The sequence below is a fragment of the Mus caroli genome, chromosome 6 (assembly GCF_900094665.2).
Source record: "Mus caroli chromosome 6, CAROLI_EIJ_v1.1, whole genome shotgun sequence".
NCBI classification, from domain to species: Eukaryota; Metazoa; Chordata; class Mammalia; order Rodentia; family Muridae; genus Mus; species Mus caroli.
Window position 1 is genome coordinate 103,441,077 of NC_034575.1, and position 15,810 is coordinate 103,456,886.

The 15,810-nt window shown below is 41.9% G+C and overlaps 1 protein-coding gene and 1 long non-coding RNA gene across 5 annotated transcripts in view; one reads left to right on the plus strand and one right to left on the minus strand.

The window, feature by feature from the left end:
• Positions 1-135: 135 nt before the first annotated feature.
• LOC110296632 (histone-lysine N-methyltransferase SETMAR) lies at positions 136-12,070 on the plus strand. 4 transcript variants are annotated; one of them, XM_029478160.1, is made up of 3 exons: positions 143-337; positions 7,945-8,097; positions 10,669-12,070. In XM_029478160.1, the coding sequence occupies exons 2-3, from the start codon at positions 8,044-8,046 to the stop codon at positions 11,437-11,439; spliced, it is 825 nt and encodes a 274-aa protein (XP_029334020.1). In that variant the 5' UTR covers positions 143-337; positions 7,945-8,043; the 3' UTR covers positions 11,440-12,070. The 4 variants fall into 4 exon arrangements, with proteins under 4 accessions (XP_021020998.1, XP_029334019.1, XP_029334020.1 ...); XM_029478161.1 differs by lacking the exon at positions 143-337 and adding an exon at positions 4,292-4,515; XM_021165339.2 differs by lacking the exon at positions 7,945-8,097 and having other exon boundaries at positions 136-337.
• Positions 9,322-15,810, minus strand: part of LOC115031281 — a 21,196-nt gene continuing 14,707 nt past the window's right edge. Inside the window, exon 2 of the long non-coding RNA XR_003836880.1 lies at positions 9,322-9,894. This is a non-coding gene — a long non-coding RNA (uncharacterized LOC115031281). The remainder of the gene's footprint in view (positions 9,895-15,810) is intronic.

Genomic DNA, 15,810 nt, shown 5'->3' on the forward strand with positions numbered 1-15,810 from the left:
AGTGTGATCCAGAGGAAAAGCACCCCAACGACATTGAGGGAGGTATCTCCCTCACCTGCAGCCAGTGGGGACGGAAAACTACAACTCCCATGAGGAAGTAGGGCCGCAGAATCCACAACTCCCAGCATCCTCCCGGAGGCCCAAAATGGTCAGGCGAGTAGTCGAAGCGAGACCATAAATGTCTGCGGAAGGTGTGGAGAAGCTTTCTTTCGAGATAGCAGCATCTGAGGAGGAATCTGCAGCCCCGATAGAACAACAAGATGTAGCGTGCGGCCTGGAGAACTTGCCTGTGAGCTTGTGGTCTTTGGGGGCGGAGCCCAGGCCTAAACATTTCCAGGTAGAGGCGGGGCTAAGTGGCTGAAAGGGCTGGGGGTGGTGCCCTTTTCGTTGGGGGTGGAGCCAGAGGGCGGCGCTAGAGGGCTGTCCCTCTTCCTCCGGGGGCGGGGCCAGTGCCCTTTCTATGGGGGCGGAGCTAGAAAGCAGCTCACAGATCTTAGGGGCGGTGCTAAAGGGCCTGTCTATTTCCCTTCTCTCCCCAGGCGGGGCCAGCGCTGTTCTAGACTGGGTTGGAGGGATGTCCTGTAGCCCCACAGGGGCTGACTACAAGACTCCTCTTAATTCCCACCAAGCGGAGCCTGCACCCTTCCATGTTGGGGCGGAGATAGAGGCCTGCGGACAGCCTCCATGGAAGGAACCAGAGAGCTGCTTGTATCTTGAGTAGTTGAGGCCAACGCCAATGTAGGGCCCGGTCTAAAGAGCTGTTCCCTGGGAGGGGGTGATGGGGTGGGAAGTAGGAAGGGGATTGTTGCACACTTCTTGTTGCAGAGCAGAACTCCAGAGCTACTCACTGCCCCAGGGGGCGCTAGAGCTCTTTTCTAGAAGCCAAGAAAGAGAGACACATAGCTCCCCCACGTGGTAGTAATTGTCAAATTGGCTGTAACAACAGGCTTCTTCCCCCCACCCCACCCCACCCCGATATTTTTATTTTTTTTATTAGCACACGGGGTATCTAGTTTAACTATGGCGTTTTAAAAATGTTCATTAGCAAATGTTGATTATACATAATAATGAGTTTTGTGATGACATTTTTCCACATATGCACAGAATGTGTTTTGATGATATGCACCACCACCCTCTCTGGTCCCTCACCCTCTCCCAGTAATCCTTCATCTTCCTGGCTAGTGCCCCTTTTATCTTTCATCTCGCTGTGGTGAGAGTGTGTGTGTGTGTGTGTGTGAGAGAGAGAGAGAGAGACAGAGACAGAGACAGAGAGACAGAGAGCCAATGAGTTTCATCAAGGTTATTTACTGGAACTGCAGTCTTCTTGACGTTTTACTATTATTTAGTCTTTGAGAATCCCATACAATATGTTTGTCATCCTTTTTCCCTCCCCCAAATCCTCACAGATCCTTGCCCACCTCGCAATCTACCCAATTTCATGTTCTTTCTCTCTCGAGGGGATAAGCTGTTGGCCTGAAAGGAAAGTTCTTAAATGGACAGAATTTAATATTTTTCTTTGAACCTGTAATAAGACCTTAACAAGGATTCTTACCTTATACTGTCTATAAAATAGCAGTTCCCTAACGTATGTGTGGCAGAGGCATGACTTTTCAGAAAGCTTTTCCCCCCTCTCTGGCTTGTACTCAGAACTTACTGAGGGATCAGAGCAAACCATCTCCATGTCTGGTCTCGGCTATCTGACATGTAAGAAAGGCTTGGTTATGAATCTCAGCCCCTGGAGTCAAACTTAGCCGAGGTCTCTGCCATGCTGAGAGATCTTGGACACATATAAATTAACTTCTTCAAATCCTCAGAAGCCTTAGAGTTTAAGTCATAGTCCCTCACTTCTCAGCTGCTTTGGGAATTACTGATCCTAGTGCTCTGTAGGAACTCAATAAATGGCTGCTACCTCAAAGCCCTACTCCACCCCTCAACCCCTCAGACCATGGCCTAAGTTGCTTATGGAATAGGGAAAGACCAAAGATGCTGGCAGAGGAGCGCCCCCTTGGATGTTGGACTTAAGAGTATTTCAAAGTGAAAATAACTTTAAAATTGTATAGCTTTCCCCCATCCAGAATAAGAACAAATTAGGGCTGCTCTTTCTTCCTTCTAGGATTTTATGAGCAGAAAATGGGATAATACATTCTATAGCAGATTTCAAAAGGTGAAGCTGGATTTCAATGTGAGAAATAGCACCCTCTCATATATGATTCATAGCCAGCAACACACACCTGCTTTTGCATTGACAGTTTATTAATAACACAAGTAGATAATACTCCATGTACCAATGAGCCCTTAAGACTTGGTCAAGATCAAACGTTCCAGGATGTCTGCGAAGACCACCTATTTTTTTCTTTATTCATCAGTCAAGTGACTATAATATACCAGGCACTGTATTAGACAAGGCCTAGAAGAGGACATCATTTGGTTGAAGAAGACAGCATCCAGTTGATTTTGTTTTAAGTTAGAAGTATCTAACATGAAAGAAAAATATTGCTCCATTCTTAAGTAACTCCAATAAATATTCATTAAGAACTAAAAGTATACCAAGTGATGAGTTGGGATACAGAGAATAAGAAAACATGCCCCCTGCCCTCAAAGCACTAACAGTGTGATGATCCTACACTCAATTTTAGCTCTTTGTGCTACAGAATAAAAGTGTGTTGTATGTGTTTGTGTGTGTGTGTGTGTGTGTGTGATTCTTTGCCATCTTCTCTAAGACCTATCTATAAAAACAGTTGGTCTTAAATTAGCCTACTTCATTTTATGTACAAAAAAATAACTAAGAATAACTTAATTAGCTAGACACTTGCCTATAATCTCAACACTAGATGTGGAAACAGGGGGATCGTGAATGTAGGGGCCAAGCTAGTCTTCATAGCAAGACCCTGTCTCCAAAGCTAGTTCCTAAGAAAGTAATTCAATGACAAAGTGCTTTATGCTCAAGTTCCTGGGTTTGCTCTCCTGCAGCATCAAGAAGTTAAAAGATTCTCTATAAGTATCTTCTTTAAACTCCTTACAGTCATTAGTGTCCATAAACTCAGGGGATTTGATGTACTAATCATAGTTTCCAAATTAAGTCCTTGTCTATTTTTAAAAGGAGGGGGGAGGGGAGAAGAAGAGCCACGTGATTGATTCTTACCCTAACCATTGAGGGCATACATGAAAGTCTTGAGAACAAAACTATTGGAAAAGGATATTCCTGGGGTTGTAAAATGAGATACTAAACAAAGTAGAGGTCACTTAGACAGGCAGTTTTTCTTTTGCAAAAGTGTGCACAGTGGCCCACACTAGCCGAGCAATCACTCCAAGGTGGGAGTACAATTAGCTAAGTCTCCCTCCATTGGTGACAGTTCAACCTCACAATCTGACATGATTGGCTAGTTCCTAATGGGTGCTATAGCAGGGGAAGGCTTCTATGGAGAGTTCCAAGAATCTCTACCAAGGTGTGGCAAAATGGACAAATTTACAAGAGTTTAACAACAGGGAGAAGTTTATAAAATATTGGCATTTTGGGAGGCTAGCTATCTCTGATAGAAAAAAAAAAAAAAAAAACTGCTTCTCAGAAAAGATAATCCACATGCTTAAAGACAAGCCTCAAAGTTGCCCAGGCTGTCTAGTGGTACCAGTGATGTAGGATGTGTGTGTGTGTGTGTGTGTGTGTGTGTGTGTGTGTGTGTATTTTTTTTCCCCACTGAATTCCACATACATAAAAGGAATCTTACAAAAAGTCAAACTAGAATACTTGCTGCAAACCCTGGCTCACAGGCTTACACAACTATTAAGGCATGAAAAACTCAAGACAAAAAATAATTTTATGTCTGTTTTGCTCTAGGGTGCCATATAAAGGGAAACGGGCACACTGAAATGTTCAGATTAGAAGCCAGCATATCCTCACATCCTCGGGGTTGAAAGCCAAGGAGAAAATAAACTAATTGGTTTTCTTGAGCCAAGTCAGGCCTAATCATTTGTCAGGTCCCTCAGATCAACTGCAAACATTATTTTTAAGATCTCATTGGGCCTTGACCAGAATTAGCTAGCTCCCAGTCTCCTAATAGCTGCTAGAAGCAAAACTTAGGACAGGAGAGGGCAAATCCAAGGATTCCTGTAGCTGGGTTTTGAACACACCCAAAAAAGGAAGGAAGTACTTCCTTGAGTATCCCTAAGATTCAAGAAACTTCCTTAAGAGTCATGCTCATGTGTAAAGTCCTAGTACTATACAAACTTGTACTGGAGTTTCTGGGGCTTTGATACATATTGTTAATCAGAACAGTCCCAACTTGCAGTTGAAGGTTATCAGGAGCTGCAGTGAAGCAATCAGGACAAACTGGATGTCTGCTGTGTGTCTATAACTGCAGATTAGAAGGGCACTTCATGACATACCCCCATGCTTTTCCTTCAGACACATTGGTCTGAAAGATGATGCCCACCCGTTTAACACGATTCAACATTAAGGCCGGTTCATGCTTGCCGAGTTCAGAGAAGGATGAAATCATCATGACCAAGAGAAGTCAGGTTAGAGTGTTTATCTTTCAACATGCTACATGCTGTTTCTACTTCATCTTCCTTGACAATCACTGATTATAAAGTCTTTCTCTCTTAAGTTTTTTGGGGAAAAACAAAAAAGATTGAAATCTCTGCCTAGGCTGTGGTTTATCAGGCATATTTCCCACTGATGGTGTTGCATTTGTTTCTAACTCTTGCACATGACAGTGCCAGACTGGTTAAGTCCCTTTCTTGTCCTTCAAGTTTTTCTGCTGATCCCAAATCCCACTATATGCACATGACCATTAGTGAGGCAGTGTTTGTTGGTAAATGAAGGAAGGCTGGGCAAGGTCAGCTCTCATTCTCTCCATTCAAAGTGACTAAGTGGCCAAGGGTAGGGAAGGAATTCACAGACAGGGTTTTTGTTTGTATGTCTGCAGCGAGAAAGTTTAGCTCCAGGATCTATCTTTTCACTCCCTGCCACAATGCCTGTTTAATTTCTCTTAAATTTATATGCTGCCAGCCCCAATTGTAATTATTTAGACTCTCTCTTCTATTTTCCTTTGTCAGTGAGATAGATTGATTGGATAGGTAGTAAATGGAAGGTAATATTTTTAAAGCAAGTACCACACCCTGAATAGCATTATCTCTCTAGGAGTTTGTGAAAAACACCCCCAATGTGAGCATTTTCCCTACGGTAATTGTCCATTCAAAACTTACCAAATCCTTTGCAAGAGTCACAGTGGTAACGTGAACCTGGCTTTTTGATGTGTTACCAGAACAATCCACGTTCTGCACTGAGAAGCCCCCATAGCTTGGCCCTGCGTTCCTGGCCACAGTTGGAAGTTTTTCAGCCTGAATTGCTGCATAGTTTGTTCTAGTATCTTAATCTCAGTTGGAAACCTGGTAGTTCCTTGTTCGTTGACATCTCTGACTACATTTTCTAGCTGATTCCTATCATCATTTCCAGCTTCCACCCTACCTTTACTAGCCAGGACTCCCTTGACAGCATAAAACATCCCTCAAACTGACTCAAGCAAAGGAGGAGGAAAAATTGCCTCACATAATGGAAATGTCCAGAAGTGGCTACCATAGGCCTGTCTAGACCAAGACTCTAATGATATCTAGTAGTCTCATCACTACACTCCCTGTTTGTAGAATAAAAAGTCCACTTCAGGGTTTCAAAACCCACCAATCCCTGAGCTCAAAAACTCAACAGTCTCTGAACTCAAAATAACACCAGTCCCCGAGCTTGAAAACCCACTAATTCCCAAGCCTGAACACCCACCAATTCCCAAGAATCCAAATCCTTGTGCTTGCCTTGAAATCCTACCAGTCCCCACCCTGGAGAACTCTACCCTGTGAGAAGCACTGTAACTAGCCTGCCTTCTGCTCAGTTCTCTGCTGCTTCTCACCAAGCAGAGGTAGCCACTCTCTTATGTCTTTCCCAATAAATCTCCTCTGTGAGGTTTGTTGTATGGTGTGACTTTGGGCTCTCTACTGCCAAGATACCAATACACTTGTATAGGAGAAACAGTTCCCCCTCAGAGCTGTAACACTTAAACTGTCAAAGCTTGTACTTCTCTTTCCAGTGCTTGGCTAGGTAGGAGGTCTTGTCTATACCGTAAACATGATACTGAGCGTTCCATGGAGGGATCCTTCTACCTTCTTTGTATCAGTAATCCCAGATTTGGATTCTTTTGTCCTGGCTTAGGTGCTGTGTCTGTTCTCAAACCAAATACTTCCTGGTTCTCTTTAGTTGTTCTCCGGGTTGTTGGTTTTGAGGTGGGGTCGCTTATAGCCTAGGTTAATCAGAAACTGTCTGAGGCCAAGGACGACCTTGAACTTCTATTCCCCTTGCTTCCATATGTGGAATTCTGGGGACAACAACCCTGTGTGCCTCCCCTGGGGTTTATGTAGTACTGGGGATAGAACCCATGGCCTGCTTTATGCTAAACTAACACTCTACCAACTGAGCTTCATCCCTAATCCAAAAACAAACCCTTGAAAAGAGTTAATGATATTCTATTTAGTCTGGTCAGCTTCTGGAACTATCTGGAACCTTTATCCAACCTCTAAGTCAAGAGAGGAGAGACTTCTGGGAGGAGCTGGAGTGAAAGAAGGGATGCTATGACCAAAGCCCTGCTCTGTCCTTGATGTCCTGTAGGCACAAGCAGCCTTCAGGTGTAAGAATCCTTGTGGATAAATTGTATCAGGAAGTGGGGTCCAGATAGACTTTGGAAAGTGCTTCAAACCATTTCAGTTAAGACCAAGTGGCTCCTCCCAATTTGTAACTGACTGCCCAGCATCACAATTTAACATGAATAAAATGCCTGATCAATGACCTCAAATTATCTCTGAAAAGATGAAGTACTTTTCCATTATAAAGTTAAATCTCTGAAAAGATGGATAATCACATAATAATATCTTAAATTAGGCATGGTTTTTAAAAGGTTTGGAGGTTTGGGTTTTAGTTTTGATGATAGGAAAGCTTCAACCTTGAGCCTTTTGCAGGCCAGGCAAACTCTATCACAGAATTACCTCTCTCCCTCAAAAGATCATTCTTCATTTATAATTATTTTTTAAATCAGTAAAATGTTTTTTGGGTTTTTTTATTTTGTTTGTTTTGTTTTTTGGTTTTTGGTTTTTTGGGTTTTTTTTAGTATTTTTAATAGCCTTTCCTGGAGAAGAAAATTAAAAAAATATGAAGATTAAAGGTTAATAATGTATAATCATCACTGGTATTAATGTCAATGATTATATCTACTTAAACTTATATATTTCTTTATTCTGGACTGGTAAAATTGCTCAGTAAGTAGAGACACTTGCTGCCAAACTGAAAAATGATCTAGCAGTCTGTATTGTCTTTTGAAAGATACCTGAAGCTCATTTGGAATTTGTTGCCATTTGTAACCCAAGTATAAAGGATTTCAAGTTGTCAGAGAATTTTATCTCTCTCTCCTCTCTCCCTTCCCCTCCCCCNCTCCCCCCCCCCCCCCCCCCCCTCTCTCTCACCAACCACATTCCTTGCACATGGAAGGAAAATATATAAAAGCATAGAAAAGAATGTTTCATAGTAAAATGTGAACTGGGGATGTAGCTCAGCAGTAGAGCGCTTATCTAGTATGTGTGAGGCCCTAGGTGCAATCTTTAGGACAGGAACAATGAGTAAAATATAACAAAATAGTCTTGAAAATACTTTCTTTAACTTTCTAAGTAGAAATAAACAACTAATTCTTAGGAACAAAAAAAAGAAAGATCCTCTTCTGGTTAGAAAACGCCAGTAAATAAGACTTGATTTTAAAAGGAATCATCTATGTTGGGGAAAAGAAAATCATTTTATAGTTCAGTGACTTAATACTGTGCTTTAAAAGGGTGTGCTCCTTGAGGAACAAATCAGTTTAAAAATACTCTTCATGAAAGGTTTCACAAGGAGATCATAAAATCTTTATTTCACAGCTACTTCTTAAAACGCCCCAATAACCATTTACATTTCAACGCTGAATCGTCAAAAAGCCAAAAGTGGCTTCTGAGTAAGACAGCACCCGGGTACATTTGATGGACAGGAGCATCTCTTTCATCCCTGTAGGACATCCCTGCACAGCTAAAGTGGTAAGACACAATGCAAGAGGAAGCTCTTTAACTCCCCACCCCCAAATCACTGTCTAAGCAGAAGGCTGGCCTGCCCCCTACCCCAGACTCCCACTCGTCACCTTCTTAATCTTTCACCAGGAATGCCAATCCTCCCCCAGTTCTGTGCTTTTTAAAGTACAGGCTTCCGAACGTAACCGCACAGCTCCACCGAGCCTCCACAGGAAGTGTCACTACATGCTGTTCAGTGTTTTTCTAAAGATGGGCCAGGAGACATCCTGTTAACAAAGGACCGAGATGGGCAAATCCAAGATTCCTCAGGATCCTGTAACATCCTTAACCTCCAAATGAAAAGCCAAGCAGTTGGTGCCTTGCAGAACCACTCTTATCCAACACATTGGCATGCCACTTTACTAAGGGTCAGAATAAACAGTCCCATGAACTGCCTCCTACAGAAGAATGGTTTGGAAGGACACTGGTGAAATTTCTTTCTTGTGTTTGTACTAGAAAAGTCAGTGTTGCTTCTGGTGGTAAGTTTGTTCCCTAAAGCTAAAGACTTGCATCTAATCATATGCCCTCTTTGAACTAACTGCTTCCAGGTAAAGGCAAGCATCTGGGCTCTTTCTGCTGCCCACTTTCTATTTCTAAGCTCACTGGACAGGTTGATTGCACCTGGGTTAGTCAGCTTTCTGCTATTGTAACAAAATGCCCGAGATTATCAGCTTAAAAAATTGAAATGGCTCACTTCTGTAATCCAAAAATGTTAGTGGCTGAGATGGATTAACAGAAGTTTCATGGCAGCTGAACACTGTCTTACCCCACTACCACCTACCTTCCTCATTTGCTCTCCACCTTCTCTTTCTGAGCTAGGGTTTTTTACTGAAACTCACTGATAGGCTATTCTGGCTAGCTGGTGAGTCCCGGGGCTCCTGCTTCCTCCACATCTCTAGTGCTAGGATGACAGATGCATGCAGCCATACCAGACTCCTTTTTACATGTCTGCCAGGGAATCAGAGCCAGGTCCCCGTGCTTGTGTGGCAAGAGTCTACCAACTGAGCCATCTCCCCAGCCCTAAGAGACACTTTAAGCTTCGGGGTTTAAAATTATGCTTCTTAACAGCTGTAAGGAAATCGTTACAGCAACAGGCTTTCCAAGAGATTTCAGATTTGAGACTTTAATCTTCATATTTTATAAAAATAAATGTTTTGAAAATTCAGGTACATTTAAAACACCAAGAAATGTTTCCAAATTTTCCCTTTGTCATTTAATAAGAAGAGAATTTCTTTACATGTATCTGATACATCTGTAATTTATACATTGATACCTATTTAATACATTGCATCTTATAATTATTTCTGTGATTGATTTAACATTTATGACTTCCTAACCCAGAATTACTCATAATGACCCTATGTATGTACATACATTATCAAATAAAGCTAAAAAGAGTAATAAGCTAAGGATAAAATATTGAATTTCATACAGGCATCGCATTCGGTAGGTTTTGGTCAAAGTGCTTGAGAATAAACGCTTGTGAGCGCTTAGGCCTACACGGAACATTTCATCAATCCTCCCACCCGTGCCAAGGCTCAGGGAACAGCACAGAGAGGAGGCGGGGAAGGCAGCAGAGCTGGAGGGTGTGGAGGAGCTCGGTGCAATGCCATCCTGTGGACGTCACGTGGCTGCTGCACTCAGGAACTCACAGCAGCTGTGGTTACCTGTGAAGACTTACACAAGGTCAAGCCAACTAACCAGCATGGATGGGGAGGTGACTTGTGAGGCGACCCCCCTAACTTCGGCAGTCTTGGCAGATGACAGCTGCTGAAAGAAAGAAAAACATTCTTGGGGTGTGGCCACGGACAAGTTGTCCGCAGTCCAAGGGACAGCCCCACATAGTGCACATGTGGGCAGCACTAAACAGACTTAGTAAGCTTTTTAAAAAGAAAAAAAAGGGCGTGAAGATGGGAGGTGGGGGCGTTGGGTGAGGTAGGGGCTCTATGATCCTGTTCTATCATAAACACATACGCAGTTCTCAAAGAAGAAAAAAAAATGAAATTTCAGTTCCTGATACTAAGAACTATGAGGGAAACAAAGCAAGCTTTAAAGATTTCAATTCCTTATTATAGAAAAAAAATCCTATTATTTTTATTCCTGTAAGACCACAAAACTTTGAATTTTGGAAGGGAATTTGTGGGGCTGGAGAGAGGCCCCTGGGCTTCAGAGACCTTGCTGTGTCTGCAAAGGACCTGAGTTTGGTTTGCAGCACTCTTGTCGAGCAGCTCATAACCTGTGACTTCAGCTCCAGAGGATCAAATGTCCTCTTCCGACCTCTGTGGGTATCTACACACATGTAACATACACAGACACACACATTCACATGAGTAAAAATCAAAACAAATCTTTAAAACTTAATTTCTGTAAGTAAGAAAGGATCTTCTAGGGTAAAGCTTCAATGTTGTATTCTTGCAGGCTTGTCTTGTCATAGTTCATATGTGCTGGAATGTGAAAGTATCCCCATTAATAGCTGTACATACATTACTTCCATATGAAATATATGAACACCACTCTAACCAGTGTTACTCATTTTTGCAGTATACTCCTGATCATGTCGCTGGGCCTGGAGCAGACATCGACCCCACACAAATAACCTTCCCTGGATGTGCTTGCATTGAAACTCCATGTGTCCCTAGCACTTGCTCCTGTCTTCGCCATGAGAATAACTACGATGACAATTTATGCCTTAGGGATGTGGGATCGGAAGGAGAGTACGCCAAGCCAGTTTTTGAATGCAATGCTCTGTGCCAGTGTGGCATGCACTGCAGAAATAGGGTGGTCCAGAATGGCCTACACTTCCTTCTCCAGGTGTTCCAGACAGAAAAAAAAGGCTGGGGACTTCGGACCTTGGAATCTATACCCAAGGGAAGATTCGTCTGTGAGTATGCTGGGGAGGTGTTAGGATTCTCTGAAGTGCAAAGAAGAATTCACCTACAAACATCGCATGACCCGAATTACATCATTGCCATCAGGGAACACATTTACAATGGACAGATCATGGAAACATTTGTCGACCCTACCTACATAGGAAATATTGGGAGATTCCTAAACCATTCTTGTGAACCAAATCTGTTGATGATTCCTGTCCGAATTGACTCAATGGTACCTAAGCTGGCCCTTTTCGCAGCCAAAGATATTTTGCCAGGAGAAGAACTCTCTTATGACTATTCAGGAAGATTCCTTAACCAAATAAGGAGTAAAGACAAAGAAAAGATAGACTGTAGCCCACCAAGAAAGCCTTGTTACTGTGGGGCCCAGTCATGCACCACTTTCCTGCCCTATGACAGTTCACTATATATGGCCCCTTAGAAAATCCAGGCACCAGTTAGGAAAGGAGATCCTACCTGCCAGCCCCTTTGCGAACAGAAATCAGAGGGAGCCAAGCATTAAGTGATAAAATACCATCTGGGTTCATCTCCTACAAGCAAACTACTCTCAAGGGAAAGCTACCTCATAGTCTGCATCTTGCTCATCCCTGTAAGACAAGGGGATGCCCAGCCCTGCCTCTGCCAGGTTCCCTAGATTCAACTCAGCAATTTGGCCCAGATGGAATGTCCATCAATACACTCTCTCCCAGAATACTTGTCTTTGTAGCTAAGTGTGGGTAAGTAGATATGTTGTAACTAACAGGATACAAGCAAACAGGATGAATCCTTGTATTTCTTCTTGGAAACCAGAAGTCAGACCTGATGGCTGGAGTTAGAACAGCCATCCTAAAGCCAGGACGACCCTGGCAAAGGGTCATTCAGAGCAAATCAACAAGGTATCTGGCACTGGAGAAAAATACTGCTAGTCCTGACTGGATGGATGCCTCTGCTCTTGTAGGTGAGGAGCCTACAGTGTTAAGCTACTGCTGCCTCACATTTGAGCAAACCTCATGTATTGCTTTTTGGCTAGTCTTGCCGGCAATAAAGCTGTCTTCTATCTGTTTGACTCCTGATCTTATTACTTGTTTGGCTCTAAACATGAATTCAGGAGGATGGCTGTTAAGTTTACCTGCTAAATCTTATTAACCACCGACAGTAATGAAGCACAACCAGTGATTTCCATTTCTAGTCAGGTCAAGAGAGGAAGCCTATTGTAAAGGTTTTGCTATCCTCTTGGCGGTGTTGCAGGGCTTGTGAAGTTAGGTTTCAAAACCTCCAACAGCCTCACTCCTTCACAAGAATAACCCTGTCAACACTATAGAAGCAAGTGGGCGTTTCATAATTCCATTTAAAGTTGTGGAGCGACAAAGGCTTCTATCTTCTAACTGCCCTTGTTACAGAAGGATAATAGAGAAACATAGTCAGCTGCAGTCTGGAGAGTACAGCCCAGGGGTGGAGCACCTGCCTAGCATGCAGAAGCTCCGGATTCCAGCATGTGTACCACAGATGAATAAATACACAGACAGCTCTTTGAAATATCAGGTTCATTCTATGGATATTCTTTGGAAATTAAATATCTTAAAAGGCAAATAGTCATGTATATTATTAGTAAAAAGAAATCAATTTCAGCAGTACATATAAACCATACTATAAGAAGGCTCTGGGCTTGCAAAAGAGATTTCTATTATTTATAACATCCTATTCCAGTGTAATAACCTAAGTGTTAGTTGCCCATTAGGGAAAAAAAGTATGTGATTTATCTCAGTAAAGGTGCTGTGAGTATAGCAGAGTGTATGATCTCACAGCTTCAGAAATTATTCCCTGGGAACAAGATAGTAGACTGTACATAAAATGGCCCAAGTTTCAAGGGTACATTGTCAAAATCAGTTGCCTCCAAACTAATTATTTCTCTCTGAGAAATAATTAAATCTTTCCAGTACTTAGATTTCTTGGGGCAAGGGGGATCCTATTTTTCATAAGTCAGCTTGTATCTCTCACTCCAAAATGGTTCTTTTTGTTACACTGTTACTAAAGGACCTAAACTACATAAGAAGCAAGAAGGAAATCTTTGGGGGAGGGGGACATTTTTGGCTCACTATCTGGTTAAGCAGTCGTTTGCTGCGTTTTACCTGCACTCTATTGAACATCTCCATCTTGCCTGGGGTGTATTCACAAAGGACAATCTACTCAGACACATCAGCACCCAGCCCTGTGGTACTTCAGCCACAGGGAAAACAATACAAGAAACCTGAGAGAGAGAGAGAGAGAGAGAGAGAGAGAGAGAGAGAGAGAGAGAGAGAGAGAGAGAGAGAGAGAGAGAGAGAGAGAGAGAGAGAGAGAGAGAGAGAGAGAGAGAGAGAGAGAGAGAGAAAGAGAGAGAGAGAAAGAAAGAAAGAGAGAGAGTGTTCTTTGTCTTGTTACTTTCTATTGCTCTGATAAAACACCATGACTAAGGCAACTTCTAAAAGAAAGTTGGACTTATGTTTCCAATGAGAGACCAGGATGGCAAAGAAGTGGCAGCAGGAACAGAGGAGAGCTCATATCTTGATCTGCAAGCACAAGACAGAGAAAACTGAGAATAGCATGAGTCTTGGAAGCCCCAATGCCCACTCTCAGTGACACACCTCCTCCAACAAGGCTACACCTCCTTTTCCTTCCCTAACTGCAAATGGAAACCAAGTATCCAACTGTATGCGCCCATTGGGGCCATTCTCAACTTAAACTGGCGCAGCCTCATGTACTTTCTTACTCTTAAATAAAACAAACTCCTGAAAACCCTAGTCCTAAGGTTAAGGCTGAAGCCTATAAGTCTGATGCTTATACTTGTCAGAGAAAAATATGTAAAAAGATTTAAAAGATTTAAGGATCCTGATTGACTGTGACTTTAAAAATGTATTTATATGACTCTCATGGTGTGATAAACATAGCACTTCATTTCTGTGATCTTCCTAAGTCCCATCACCTGACTCTGGTCATGAGGGGGGAAAGTAAGATAAATGCAATAAAGAAGCATTCTACAAAAATTTTGACCATAGATCCTCAGAAACTGCCAACATCATCAAAGACAAGGAAAGTCAGAGCAGGAGAACTGGCTCAGGAGTTAAAAAGCACTGGCCATTCTTCCAAAAGACCTGCGTTCAGTTCCAGCATCCATCTGAACTCCAGTTCTAGAATATCTAGTACCCTCTTTTGGCCCCCTTCAGCGCTATATAAATGTGGTACACTTACATTCAGGCAAAACACCCAAAATAGACTTTTTTTTTCTTGAATTATAAAAATAAAAAAAAAAAAAAAGTTAAGTCAGAAACGGCCACAGCCAAGAGGAGGCAGAGGAGAGAGGACATCTAGATATGATGTGATGTCCTGGGAAGCTACAGTGTCAACTCCAGACTTCACTTAAGTGTGACATGTCAATGTTGATTCAGTAACTGTAACATGTGTAGCATGTGAAGATGGGGTGTAAAGTGTGACGACAGTCGGTGGCTCTGGGTGCCAGAACTCAGTTCTCAAGTTTTTCCATAAATCTGAAACTGTTCCGTAAAAGTCTACTACAAAAGTAAATGCAAACAATTTGAAAAACTATTTCTCTGATGGATATATATATATATATATATATATATATATATATATATATCCTGTGTGTGTGTATATATATGTATACACAGTAAGGAAGACAATGAAAAAGTTTACTTAAGTTCATTAATTAGTGATATACAAGTCAAAGCCACAGCAACCACTCCACATACACTCTAACAGCTAAAGTCAGAATGGCCATGATAAAAGTTGACAAGGGTATAGAGATATTGGAACATCACATATGATTAGTGGGGTTACAAAATTATATAGGTATTTTGCAAGGCAGTTTAGCATTTCCTTATTTAATGTAACTACGTAGAACCCAAAGAAACCTCGAAACAGAGCTGTAACAAATTAGTGGTTGCTAAAGACTGGACACAGCAGCATCGGGAGAATGTGATGAATATTCTTGGCTATCAACTTGACTACATCTATATTTTACTTAAATGCAAGTGGTTGGGCATACCATTGAGGGATTCTTTATTAATCAAACCTCGTGATTTACTTATAGATTTAATTATAATGTTTAATTCTGAAGAAATAGTTCTTCAGGATCCAGCATATACTGAAAACCAGCTAAGACATCCAGCCTTTCGAATTAAGCAACTACTGAATTCTTCCTTCCATTGGTAGACAACTGTTGTTGAATGGCACAGCTTGTAAGCCATTCTAATAAATCCCCTTTATGTAAAAAGATGATAGACAACAGACAGATAGATAATGGATAGGTTCTTTCTATAAGTTCTTTTCCTTTTACTTTTTTCTTTAATTTTCTTTACAGCATCCTTCTTAACTTTATAAATCACTGTATTGTCATCAAACTAACATGTTCACTGTAGTAACAGGGGTCATTTCTTTTCTCTATTAAAATTGTATTTATTAATTTTTTATATATAATGAGCACACTGTAGCTGTTTTCAGACACACCCGACGTGGGCATCAGATCCCATTACAGATGGCTGTGAGCCACCATGTGGTTGTTGGGAATTGAACTCAGGACCTCTGGAAGAGCAGTCAGTGCTCTTAACCACTGAGCCATCTCTCCAACCCCAACAGGAGTCATTGCTGAAACTCAAGCCAGCTATCCAAAGCTGGCTTTACTCCAATGTTTAAAGTTTTTCATTTCATCATTTCCATTAAAGGTGGATTATAGGATGTCTTAGTTAGGGTTTTACTGCTGTAAACAGACACCATGACCAAGGCGAGTCTTATAAAAAACAACATTTAATTGGGGCTG

Coding starts and splice junctions, on each gene's coding strand:
- LOC110296632 (XM_021165339.2), top strand. CDS start 179: ATGTCTGCGGAAGGTGTGGAGAAGCTTTCTTTCGAGATAGCAGCATCT. Junction 338..10,668: donor CCAGGCCTAAACATTTCCAG/GTAGAGGCGGGG, acceptor TCATTTTTGCAG/TATACTCCTGATCATGTCGC.